Source organism: Nilaparvata lugens, chromosome 9 (genome assembly GCF_014356525.2).
Source record: "Nilaparvata lugens isolate BPH chromosome 9, ASM1435652v1, whole genome shotgun sequence".
Classification (NCBI taxonomy): domain Eukaryota; kingdom Metazoa; phylum Arthropoda; class Insecta; order Hemiptera; family Delphacidae; genus Nilaparvata; species Nilaparvata lugens.
The window spans coordinates 14,569,835-14,583,713 of NC_052512.1; the positions used below are offsets into that span (position 1 = coordinate 14,569,835).

General features: G+C 37.2%; 2 protein-coding genes across 2 annotated transcripts in view; one reads left to right on the plus strand and one right to left on the minus strand.

Annotated features, from left to right (window-relative positions):
• The window catches only part of LOC111050444, a gene marked incomplete at its 5' end in the record, with an annotated part of 59,422 nt that extends 54,023 nt beyond the window's left edge, over positions 1–5,399 (minus strand). Inside the window, 1 exon segment of the mRNA XM_039435531.1 lies at positions 5,352–5,399. Within this exon segment, the coding sequence (XP_039291465.1) occupies positions 5,352–5,399 (48 nt within the window).
• Positions 1–13,879, plus strand: part of LOC120353051 — an 86,784-nt gene that overhangs the window by 33,974 nt on the left and 38,931 nt on the right. The gene's annotated exons all lie outside the window — the stretch shown is intronic.

Consider the following 13,879-nt stretch of genomic DNA (forward strand, 5'->3'; position numbering starts at 1 on the left):
AGAGGGAAGCATTTCTCCAAAGTACTCAAGACCCTGTTTCAACCCCTGACTCGAACGAGGGTGGTTGACAGACGCCTCACCAAGCCTCCAGTCCCCTGCTGTGGCTCACCCCAGATGCCGACTGAGTCTAGCCGGCCCAGAGCGACACTGGGGATTCTGATAGAAGAAGGTGTGGGCAAAAATGTACTCAGAAGATTGGCGCCCAACGTGGGGCTAAAGGTAGGAGGGGAAAAACAGCAATGAGTATGGAAGAGAAGTGTAATCATGCTGGAGTGGACAAAGAGGCGTGAGAGAAAAGCAGTGATCCGGGAGTGTCCTGGATCTACAAACTCCACCTTAATGAAGCAGTGAAGCTAGCAAAATTGGCGGGGCTACCTACAACAGGTACAATGGCAGAGCTGGAGAAGGTTCTAGTGGATCACCACAGGAGGACAGCAGGCAAATCCAGCAGTCCAAACCAGGCTAGCGATGGAGCTAGTGTGAGCTACCATGAGGCAGAAGGAGCAACATCACTGTGGTCTCCTGTAGAGGAGGATCACCAGGAGTCTCCCAGACATGTAAAACTACCCGAGAAGGCATCACCAGCTTCGGATGATGAGTCAATGAGTAAATGAAACTCATTCATTATCTGTTGATAAGGAATATTTGGATAAAACTGTGCAGGCATTGAATAACATTGTTATAACAAAACAAGAGTTTGAAGATAGATTATCTGCAATGACTAATACAATAAAGACAAATCTTATGGAGGGGATTGAACAATTTGTTTAAAAAAATGATCAAAATACATTGCTATCTACGTTTGCCAAAACTTATGTATTGAAAAATGATCTGAGTAGTGGAATGCAAGCATTTTTTAAGGAAGATGAATCACAAGCTACAGTCAAAACAATTCGTGAGGAAATAGCATCTTCAATTAAAAATACTGAGAATGATGAAGTGACAAGATTACAATGTTCACCTGCATTTATTGATCATCTCACTTTATTTGTTCATAGAATAGTCTACCAAATAGTAAGGAACTACGCAAAAGTTAGTTTTCATATGAATTGGATTGAGGCAAAACAGCATAATTTGACAGATGATCAAGTAGGCGATTTAATTACCGATAAAATGGGTCTTAGTATCTACGGGAATGTTCTAAAACCCTCAAGTTAGAATCACATCAATCGATTTCACTATGCAAGTTGCTTGGGAGAAATTGCATGAGAAATAGATAGCTACATTCTATTTCAACGTGAGAGAGTGTTCTCTACTTCACAACCATTTTTTCCAATTGTAATGGATTTTCCAAGGTGAAACAAGATTATGGATAAATGTGCTAATGGTCGAATTTGAGATGAATCAGAGCAGAGATGCATTCGTCCTTGTAAGCTCTGTGAAGTAAACATGCTAATGATCAAGTATTGAATTAGACCAGAACCGCATTCGTCCTTGTAAGGTCTCTGAACTGAGATTTTGAAAACGTGTTAATGTTCAACTAGGAGGAGAATTGGTGCATAATGATATCGCCCAAGGTTGTCTCACAGGAAGCATGTATATGATTGAAATTAGTGTATTCTTATCTATAAACGTTGCTACATTGTGCTGTGAGATGAGTGAAAACTGCAACAAAGAAATGACACTCTTTGATATGTCAATTTTCAATGAACTCTCATTGGAGATATATTCCATTAAAGCATTACATAATGTTTTTCAGTTTGATTGGTTCTAAGTTAAGAATGTAAGATTTGGTGAGGATGATTTGATTCATATCAATATAGATTCAGAAGACAACTTTGAATTCCCTATTATCCTTCCAAAAGAATATTCAACTGTGCTGAATACACACAACATAAAGAGTTTTAAAAGCAAAAGATGGGATTTGAATGTTTCTGCTGGGCATGTATCCTTGAAAGAATGGTAAAATCTCCTCTTACTTGTTAAGTACATCTAGAATTCAACTGATGAATGGAAAGCAAGCAATTAACAAATAGAGTTTTAGTGAAAATCTGAGAGTTTCACTTCAATCTATGTCTTACACAAAGATGTTTCAGTTGAATCTGTCAGTAAGATGTTTGTTTCACTTAAATGTGACAGTTAGACAAAGATGATTCAGTTAAATCTGTCAGTAAGATGAGATTCTCGTTTCACTTAAATGTGACAGATAGACAAAGATGTTTCAGTTGAAGCTGATAGTAACCTTTCTCTACTTTTTATCATTCTCCTTCTTCACCTTCCAAACTCGATTCACTTTAATCTATCAGCAGGAGAGTCATTGAATTTCTCATTCTTCTTCTTCAAGGTAAAAATCTCACAGCTAGAAGTAAGATGTTCCAGTTAAATCTGTCAGTAAGATGTTCGTTTCACTTGAATCTGGCAGTAGAATGCCTCTCTCTCTCACATCTCTGGTTAGTGGGGAGGATATTTTTATTATTCTTCCCAAAGAATGGACATTGATATGTCCAAAGCTCCGCCAATTTATGTAGATGCATAACAATATGATTATTATCTATAGTTATTATATTACAAATTGCTTTTTCATATCATATACAGTTCTATAGTTATTTTCCTAGTCTATATTATGTAAATTCATCTATAATTTTGCTGTATTGTAAGCTATTGTATATAAGTGTATAAGCCAGTATATATTGTAATCTACATAAATAAAGTACTCAATCAATCAATCAATCAATCAATCTCTCTCTCTCTCTCTCTCTCTCTGCTATAAATCATCAAATAGACCGTGACTAAATGTAATTGGGCATGACTATCTATAAATGAAATAGAGCATAACATAGAGAGAGAGAGCATCATTATCTTCTTTTTCTTCTTCTTCTTCTTCTTCTTCTTCTTCTTCTTCTTCTTCTGGGATAGACCATGACAGAGAGAGAGAGGGGGGAGAGAGAGAGAGAGAGAGAGTGAGAGGTTCTTCTCCTTCTAAGGAGCGTTGGAGGGGTGTGGGAGGTTCGGCATGAGCGGGGGTGGTGGGGGGTACATAGGATGGGTGGGGGGTAGGGGGAGTGGTTGGAAAAGTCGTAAAAAAACGTCCCAGTACCTGTAAATAGAAGCTTCTATCCAACCACGAAAAATTCCCAAATCCCACAAACTCCAAAGCTCTGAATCACCTACTTCCCTGGAATTGAAGACCTCAAACCTGTCTTCGAAGATCTGTTCCATGTTGTCTCGTCCAATCCCTCTACCAAACACCTTTTCCAGCAACCACCCACCCTCATTTATGAGCAACCTACCAACCTCAAGAAAATTCTCAGTAAAAACAAATCACTCGCCTCTGATGAAATCCCAACTCCACCTGGTACCCTACCTTGCAAACGCCCCCACTGTAAAACCTGCCCTATCACTGATTCTTCCATTCCCTCTACCAGTCACATCGCCAACTGCACCCACCAAATCCATCAATCCAGTAATTGCATCTCCAAAAATTGCATATACCTCCTTTCCTGCAACTCCTGTCCTGCCTTCTACATAGGTGAAACCACCACTGCCCCAAACCTACAGATCAACAATCAGAGGGCTTCCTTTGAAAATCATACTTCCCTACCCATCCCTACCCATGGCTCTGAGCACAACAAGAACTTTGACCAATGCTTCAAAGTCGAAGTCCTTACCACCCTCACTCTCACAGTCCTCTCCATAGATGTCAAGATGGAAGAATTGGCTTTTATTTGGGAGCTGCTTCCAGTCCTGGTCTCAACAGACAGCAATAATACCATAGCTACCAACTGTTTGATTAGATTGAAATGAATTTCATCATATCATATCAAATTTCAAAGCTATCAAATATATATATTTAATGTTCAATAAAAATGAAAAATAAATTGCATTCAAGTTCAATTCTACAATGCCTTTCTCCAATTTTAGTCTTATTCTTTTTTGATTTCTGATTTTGAATCTCCTCTTTTCTATCAATCCATAATCTTCACCTTTCCTTATTCATAACCCACTCAAATCTTGAATATCCCGTTTGTAACCGCCCCCTAAATACCCCATAATGTCCCCTGAATCTCTACCCTTTTCCTCTCCATCCGTCTGCACCGTGTAATCTGTGGTCTCTGCTGCTACAATTGACTCTCCTTGCGTACTCTGTGGTCACATGACCATTGGATTTCAAACTGCAGTCTGCTCGGTCAAGGAAGGGAACTCAGTTCCCGAAAATTTCCCCCATTTCTATTGTAAGTTTTCAACTGTTTTCAATCTATTTATGCCTTATGTCCCCTGTTTTAATTAATATATGTTAATTCATATATAGATGAATGAATATATACATACAGAAATCGCTCACTTAATATAATACAAAATGTATGTTAATTCTACTATTGCTTTTCTTGAAAGGTGCTTGAGGACTGAGCCAGTAATCATATCGAATCCAGGGGTCTTTTTGTTGTTCAGATTTCTTATTTCTCTTCTACTGTGACTCACATTATTCCTTGATTTGGCTTGAAAATGCTCTCCTCTGCCTCTGAAGTGTCGTCCTCAGCTCTTTTATTCAGTTGAAAATCAATCACAAGATGATCTGCAAACGTCTGTGTCTCTTCATCACTACTATTTGCCCATTCTTCTTTCCTCCTTGTTCTTTTTTTTTGGGAGGAGGAGATTGATGGATGAGGTTTTTCATTTTCTCGGCTGCCTTCCAGAGTGAGTGGTTCATTCGACGTCCTGCTCCAAGATTTATTAAGGAACTATTGATTCATTCATTCTTGATACATTGAATATCTCTCCTTAGTTCTTGAGTTTTCTCATAACCATTTCTCTGATTCTTGCTGAGTAATTATATCCAGTGGTTCTTCTACTGATCTGTGGAGTATAACATCATGCTGCCTGTTGTACATCAGTAACAAAGTTCTCTATACTCTGTACAAAATTACTTTTGACTTGAGATGGACATGCGCCTCAGAGAAGGTATACAGCGGCAGGGATACGACGGCGGTGATGTCGCCATTCTGAACTGGCCAGCGTTCTCTAATCTATAGTAAGTATTCAAGCGCTCATGTTAAACTTACGAAATTTCCTCTCTGCAAGCTCTGACTCAACTGACTCTAATCAACAAATTGGCAACTGCGCTTCCACCTATGATTCCATCCATCACTGTAATTAGCTGACCTCCCTCCATTTCTCTGTGCTGCAAATTCCTTACAGTCAAAAGTAATTTTGTACAGAGTATAACACCTGATCAATCTGTGTTTCGTTCTCAACTCAAGGTGAGGTTTAAAACTCACAGTGGAACAATATGCTCGAATTCCCATCAATACAACATCAAAAGTAGCTTAGTACCCTGTTTCATTGAATTTATATGGATTTTCAAAGTTGTAAAGTAACCTTTGAAACACTCTATATGAATAAATACTACTCACCCATGATTTTGCTTCTTGTATCATCCCAAACATCATTCTTGGAAAGAGCTGTAAAAATCATTTGTCACTGAACACTCAAGTTTGAATAAATTAATGGAGACTTGGAGAAAATATCAGCTGTGTTGCCAAATTATGCGGGATCTTGATGTTTCCATGCATGCATGCATGCATAACTGGATATACTCAAATTGACAACACTGGATCGTGTTGCCGAATTGCATAAATGCTTCATGTGGGCTTCCATGAAAGAAGATTGAAATTTTGCACATCTGGCAGCACGGATATCTTCTGAAAGTCTAAACTTACTCCATACAGAATATACACACAATCGGAATAGTCTATACATTATGCTTGGTCAAGACATTTGAACATGTTCAAATCAGAAATGGTTCACAATGTGTGCACTGTCGATTGAAATGCTACTTATTACTGGTGAAAGAATGGATTAAAGCTAATTTTTCCGGATTTTCTGAACCAGCAAAGACAAAAGAAATGTTTTTGTCCGATGGCTAGAAAAGTGGTAAGCATTCTGAAAGTACAATCTGGGACGAACCTTACAAATCTTCAGTATTTCAAGGATCAGTGAATGGTGAATTCAATGCACGTCCTCTCAGTGATTAAGCATACATTTGGTATGTCAGTACAATCATAATAAAGATGACATAGGAAGGTATATCATGGTATGAGTTGTTCATGTCCAAATTTCAAACCAATTGTTTGTCAACTCTTATGGAGATTATTCACATAATTTTGACAAATTAATTGATAATTTTTATTTTTCAATGTTCCCTGAACATAAGCAAATTGCGTTTTGTGAAACAAAATTTTCTCAAGTGTCAAGCACGGGTTCACTGCTACTACCAATAAAGTTGAAAGGATGATGTATAACATTGACAGAATCCGTCATGATATATGGGTTGCAAGGGTGGGATGACACTAAAAAGTGAAAATCAGATGAATTCAGTGTTCTTCTTCTTCTTCTTTCAAGGATTAGGCGTACACACCTGTTCCGCTTTCAAAGGATATAACTATTTACTCTACCATCTTTTCAGAGGTCTGCCAATATCCCTTCTACCGTAGGGTCTATATTTCATGACAGCCTTTGGTATCCTAGTATCTTTAGTGAACCTGGTATCTAGTGGACCTTGGTTTAGTGAACCTTGGTACCTAGTAGAATTCAGTGTTTATTCTACTTAGTCCAGGCAATGAATGCTCAAATAAGGGCGTGGAAAGAAATGTTTGGAAGACAATTTTTGACCCCACAGTTCTGTTTAGAGTAGTAAGGAGGTAAACATATCAAAAGTCCCCATCCCTACACCCTGTGCTAAGGTGGTGGGGGTGGTTTGAAGGTAGCATTTTTTGGTTCATTCAAAAAACTCAAAAAATATGTATCCTTAAGACTTGACTGTGATATAGAAAATTAAAGCTCACATAGTTTTCTACAATATTATTTATTGCACAACTTTTTTGATATATCCTCTAGTTTTCAAGATATCCGCTCTTGAAGGTGTGACATTTTTGAAAAAATCATGTTTATCACCATTTTTTTTTTCTATTTCTGCTCTTTCAACTTTTCAAAAATCGACGAGAAAAAGCCATGCTGATCATGAGCTTATAGAGCATTATTATTATCTTAAATTTGATGTGTAATTTCACACTTTTACGAATTTCTCTTCACCTTCTGCAGCAGCTTTAGTTTTGTGTGTGAAATCTCCATTTTTGCAACAATAGATCAATAATTGACAAAGGAATTTGGAGGGAATGTTTTAAACAAAATTTTTGACTTTGCAGCTTTGTTGAGACTAGTTAGAAGGAGAACATATCAAAAGTTCTCATTCCTAACTCATGTGATAAGAGTCAGTGGTTTAGAAGTTTCATTTTTCAGCGTTTTGCTTCCACGCTCATATCTTGAGAACAATGCTTTCAACCGACATAACCAACTATTCAGAAATGAAGATTGATAAATTCTCTACACTTTTTGTTGGGTGGAATTTCGTGATATCATCAACAGTTCCCGAGATATTCGCTCTTGAAGGTGTGTAATTGTTGAAATAACAGGTTTTTATCCAATTTTTTGCTCTTTCAGGGCTTATAACTCTCCAACAATGCATCGTAAAAATTGATGCTTATCGTGTGTTTGTGGAGCATTGAATCCTCTTTGGAATGATTAATTATCTCACTATTCCAAGTTAACCTCACTATTCCAAGTGAACCTCAAGCAGTCACCCATAAAAATTGATAAAAAACAATGTTTAGCAATAGCAGAATTTCTGAGTGTAAGAGAACCAACTATTACAATAAATTCTCTCACAACTTTGGAAGCTGATCCCTTCCAAGAACGTTTAGAAGTTGAACGTTTAGAACAAGATTGTTGGAAAACTGAGTCACCTTCTGCACAGCAAGTCCAGCCTTCTGAAAAGATATGCATCCACCTTTAAAGAAACAGGGTTAGAAGGATGCCAAGCATATGAAGAACATCGCACCCCTACCACCAGTGATAGACCAACTGCAAGACGTACAAACTGAGTCCTCAATCATCTTAGAACTGTTGTGGAAGAGCACATTGTCGAGATGCTAGATGAGAGGGTTATTGTTCCATCCAATGGCCCATGGAGTGCACAAGTAGTTCTTGTGAAAAAGAAGTTCATGGATGGTAACATCAATTATCGTTTTTGTACAGACTTTCATTCACTAAACGAGGTCACCAAGGCTGATGCTCATCCTCTGCCCTCAATTAATGAGACCATAGATAATTGAGGCAGTTTTGAATACTCCTCCACCATTGATCTCCACAATAGATACCATCAGATCTGGATAGCTGAGAAATACCAGGAGGAAATAGCTTTTATCACAGTGGAAGACCACTTATAATATGAATGAATGGCTTTCGGCTTGACAGGTGCTCCTGTGACTTTTCAATGCTTGATGGACAACCTCTTGACTAAATTTTGAGAATGGACTGCTTTGTCCATTGAGAAGATGTAATTGTATCCAGCTCATGGATATCTCAGCATGCAGAACGAATTGATCATGTCCTCTGTATTTTTGAAAATGCAAATTTGAAGGTGAATTTGAAGAAATAAAATTTTGTCTGAAGCTCTGTTCAATAACTGGCATACCTGGTAACATCTAAAGGGGTGAAACCAGATCTGGCAACGATTCAGGCTGTGAACAATTATCCAGTACCTAGAAACATCATGTAAATTCATGACTAGCTTGGGTTACTTGGTTACTGCCAACAATTTGTGAAAAATTCAGCTGAGATTACTCAACCCTTCTCACAAGCCACCATGAAGGGTCTGTCATTCGTGTGGGGCTCCAAACGAATGCAATCTTTTGAAAAATTAGAGCAAGTGTTGTGTTCAGACCAGGTTTTGATTTTCCATGACTCTCATAAGAGGTTCAGGGCTCCAACAGACGTATCAGGGATGGCCGTGGGTGCAATCCTATCTCAGAATACAGAGGACGGGGAACGACCTATGGCATATGCCAGCCATCAGCTAAATGCTGCAAAAAATAACTATAGCACAACTAAGAGTGAGCTGTTGGCAATGATCTTTGCCACCAAGCAGTTCCGTTGCTATCTACTGGGGAAGAAATTCCAACTTGTTACTGATCATGCTGCCCTTGAATGAATGTTAATCCTGTGTGACCCATCATCACATGTAACAAGATGAGCAATAAGATTATTGGAGTTTGGTTATGGAGTGGTGCACAGTTAGTACAGTCAAGGTCTTTGACAAATGTCTTCCACTTTACTAAATGTTGTATACATCTTGCCACATGCAAGCCTGCTAGAGGTTCCAACGTTGGTTCTGAGAGCATCACCTCAGTAATAGGAGTATTGGTATAAACATCTGCCAGCTCCTCGAAATATGCGGGTGCAGTCAGACTTTGTATCACATACATGTGAAAGATCTTTTTATCATCGGTGGATGTAGTGACAATGTGGCTGGCAGACGTTACAGCATGCTGCTCCGTTTTTTCTTTCATCGCTCTATTTAGTTGAATTGAATGGCTTGGCCTGTTCCTTTCCACCGCTAGATGATGGGATCAAACGCTGGCCCTTCATCTTGTGCTGTATTTCTGGAGGGACTTTTTCAGCCGCAGAGAAAAACTTTTCTGGTGCAGCCGGCTTGCGCACCGGACAGAGTCTCTTGCCACTATTTTCACTTGTATTCTCATTAGTCATCGGCTGTCCCTCTCTTCTCTTCTTCTTATTGTCTTCCCGCTTTGTATGTCCCAAGGATAGTATATATACTATTCTTGCGTATGTCCATCTGTAGGATCAGATTCGGTACTACTGTGGGTCGGCATCTAAAATGGGATAAGTCCAATTTATCCAAATTAGGGTTTTTGTGGCATGTCAATCACAGGGCTATTCCTCAGATGTTTAGAAGGTTAGAGGTCACATATTGTATTCACAACCTTCACAATGGAAAGAGTGTCTAATGATGTACTTGAAATTATTCTGTTATGTAGAAAGGGCAAATGACTTACCTCCTTTTACATGATCAGAGGAAGCTCCTGATTTTTGTGTAAAATGGGACAATACATACATTACTATTGACTTGGGTATCTGCTTACGCACTGGTACTGTTCATGTAATCCCAGCCAAAGTCACAAGACTAAACACCTCGATTCCCAGCCAGCAGCCACATTCCACATTATTGTTTTGATGAAATGTTACATGCAGACAAGCTATTAGATCTCAATAAGGCAATTTGGAAGACTTTCACAAAAAAATGAATTTCATTTGGGAAACAAAACAACAAATAATAAGGAGGAATTCTATTAATAAAACTGGAATGTAGTAATTTTGAAAAATTTTACATTGGTCAAACATGTAGATGTTTTCAAAAAAGGTTCAGTGATCATTTTCAGGCTTTTAAATCGAAAACTAATACAAAAATATCGGCGTCTGAAAATTTGAATGATAATAATCATGATTATATTGATATAAATTCTTAAATAGGAAAATTAAGCTTTGGTAGCCAAAGGCCCGGTTGCACAAAAGCCAATTAAATTTTAACCGTGATTAATTTCACGAGGACAAATCAGAAAAGTCGTCTTCTCTAAAAGATCTTCTCTGATCGTTTCTCGTGAAATTAATCACGGTTAAAATTCAATTGGCTTTTCTGCAACCGGGCCAAAGAGTAATAAATTGAATGTAAGAGTAGAAATTCATATTTATAAAACTGCAAAATGGGATAGGAATTATTTTATAAATATAATCCAATTCATCTTTAATAATCCTATTTTTGATAAAATCAAAAGTAAATTATATTATTGCAACCAAAAATAATGAATGAGAAATAGACTAAATGAATTTTATGAAATTAAGCACATAGACATTTATATTATCTCGTATTAACTTGTTTATTTTTGCATTTTAACTTGAAAATGGCCAAAGTAGACTGGAACTAGTTGTTGAATGTTTCAAAGTTTTTAAATGTTCTGAAAAAAACTGGTACCTACTTCATGTTTTTATTAATTATAATCACTATGAATCGCCTCAAGTGTTTTATTAGTGTGGAAACTCATAGCATAATTCAAAAATCAGAACTACAATATAAATTGCATTGACACCCTCTTTTTCATGACTAAATTGACTGGACTGATATGATAATTAAATGAAAAAGATTCTATTCATTCAAAAGCAGTACAATATCAGGGGAATTTGTTCCTTATTATTGAAACAAAGAGATGTACAGTAATATAATGATTTAACATATTGATAAGGTTCTCTCATATGAATGAATAAAACAAGAAACGCCCCGAGGCCTTGTCTGTGTAGGGTGGTATGCATAGATCTTGAAATTAGAGCTAAGAGCTACGTGGGTGATTTGATGTGACCGACTGGTCCCTGAATATTACAAAAAAATACTGCTTGAATTGACATAAATTAGAAGAAAAAAGTGGACTTTACATGAATAAGCTATTATCAAAGAATATACAATTCTTAAAATACTCTGACTACCAAATTCAGCATATGAAAAATTAACCTCCAACTCTAAAAAGGGTATGTTGATGAATGATGAAATCTATTTCACATAAAATAATCCCACGGGAAAACAGAAAAATACAAATACTAATCCAGTATATCATTCTTCATGAATATGTATTAGAAAAAAGAAAAAATACTTATGGTGAATGATAGGTAGAACGAAGACGGCGCGCATGCAGAAGTTATGTCAAGCTGTCAGAAGGGTGTATCAGTGGGGTACAAAGAAGGAGCGCTCTGAAATGATGTGCTCTTTCTTCGTATCTCAACAACTCGAGTTTGACAAGGGTTTAAAATTCGGGCTTAGCTTGAAACATATATATCCACATTACTTGTGATTTATAATAATTGAACGAGCGTTAGTGAAGTTCTCTCTTTTGACCTAATGAAGGCGTTTTCTGTCTGTTTGTAGGTTTGACAGGAACTTTAAAGAGAATTGATCAGTCAGCTTACTGCAACAATATTGGGGGAATGCTTGAAAGTTGCAATAATTTCAACAACATAGAAGTCTTAATCACTCCTATAATGTTGTTGAAATTATGGCAGCTTTCAAGCAGCATATAAGTGAATTATCAGAATTATACAAAAAATGAATTAACACTTGAAATTGAACACAGAAATGAAAGTTTGCTGTTATTTTTGCTAGTTAGCTGACAAAAATCTAAGTTCACTGGAATTCACATCAATGAATTCGGCTCAAATCTGATCACTCCAGCACATCTGGAGAACACTAACTACAGAAATCTACAGAACTAATATTTTTCAATATTCACCATTTGGTCCTCAACATAGAAGTCTAAATTACTCCTATGTTGTTGAAATTATGGCAGCTTTCAAGCAGCATATCAGAATTATCAGAATTATACTCCAGACAAAAAATGAATTAACACTTGAAATTAAACACAAAAATTGAAGTTTGCTAGTTAGCTGACAAAAATCGAAGTTCACTGGAATTCACATCAATAAATTCGGCTCAAATCTGATCACTCCAACACCTCTGGAGACCACTAACTACAGAAATCTACAGAACTGATATTTTTCAATATTCACCATTTGGTCCTTAACACGTCGATTTTTGGTGAGGGGATTTATTGAAGAGAAGAGAACTAGAATATAGGTAGTAGCATCTATATCCATATATATTGTGATAATTTCACGAAATCAGGTAGGAAACAGGTGGAAAAAGGTGCAGCAAGTATGAAGGTGCGAAGAAGGAGCGGCGAGTGCGGAAGTGCGGAGAAGGAGCACACCAAAAGTATGTGCTCCTCATTCACACCCTCACAAAATTGATTTATGACCAACATTCAGCCAGGTAAAATGCGCTCCTTCTTCATACTTTCATGATGACAAAAGTACTGGGTTTTGCGCAATGTAATCTGAATTTCTGAGTGTGTTTACATTGATGATCATATCTCAATCACATTTTACTTCCTTGCCCTATTACCATAGGTAAGGAAAGTATTGCTTTCTGAAGAAAAAAGTACCCCAATTTCTAAATTTCTATACGTTTCAAGGTCCCCTGGGTCCGAAAAAGTGGTTTTTGGGTATTGGTCTGTGTGTGTGTGTGTGTGTGTGTGTGTGTGTGGTGTGTGTGTGTGTGTGTGTGTGTGTGTGTGTGTGTGTGTGTGTGTGTGTGTGTGTGTGTGTTATGGCATATATATACATATTTATTATGGTGACATGAATAGAATAGGATGACTGCCTTTATTTTTCCTAGAGAGCGGAGTAAGGGCGCAGTCGACCCTCTCTTACACTCAACTCTCTATTGAGTATTATAACAATAAAAAATAATACAAATAATATGATTAAAAACAGACAATAAATAAATAAATGTTCATTTCCCGAAAAAACTTAAACTGCAACATCAATTACACAAAATATTAGATTAATTACAATATTACATACAATAGTTAGTTACAAAAATTATTATAATATGTCCTCTATTTGTTTATTTTTTTCTGTGTGGAAATTGACCTGCTCCACTATGGCATACCATGTTCTAGAGTAGATTTTGTTAGTTTTCTTGGCATATTATTAATTAGATAGTGATTAGTAAGTCATTAGGTGGTTAGTTGTTTAAAATAATGTTTTCTATGTTCTGTCTTCCATTGCTCATTAACCAATTGTGTACTATTGTTTTGAAATTTCTAGGATGATTAATCTGTTCAAAGTTTGCAGGAAGTAGATTATATAATTTCGGTGCTGAATGATTGAAATGTCTCTGGTATAGTGCCTCCCTTGCAACACTGGTGATGAGGAGATTCCTGTATCTGGTGTTGTGGTTGTGGTTTCCTGTTTGAAATGTTGGGCTCTTGTGTAATCTGCATAGCATCTCCTTGGAGTAAAGCTGTCTTGGATCCATCACGTCAAACTCTTCGATGAGCTGGTCTGATGAATAACATGGAGGCTTCTGGTTGATGTCCCTCATGATCAGCTTCTGTACCTGAGGAGCGGTTCGATGTGCAAGAAGCTCGCACCTTCCCATCCCACAATACCATACAGCATGAGGGACTGTGCAAGAGTG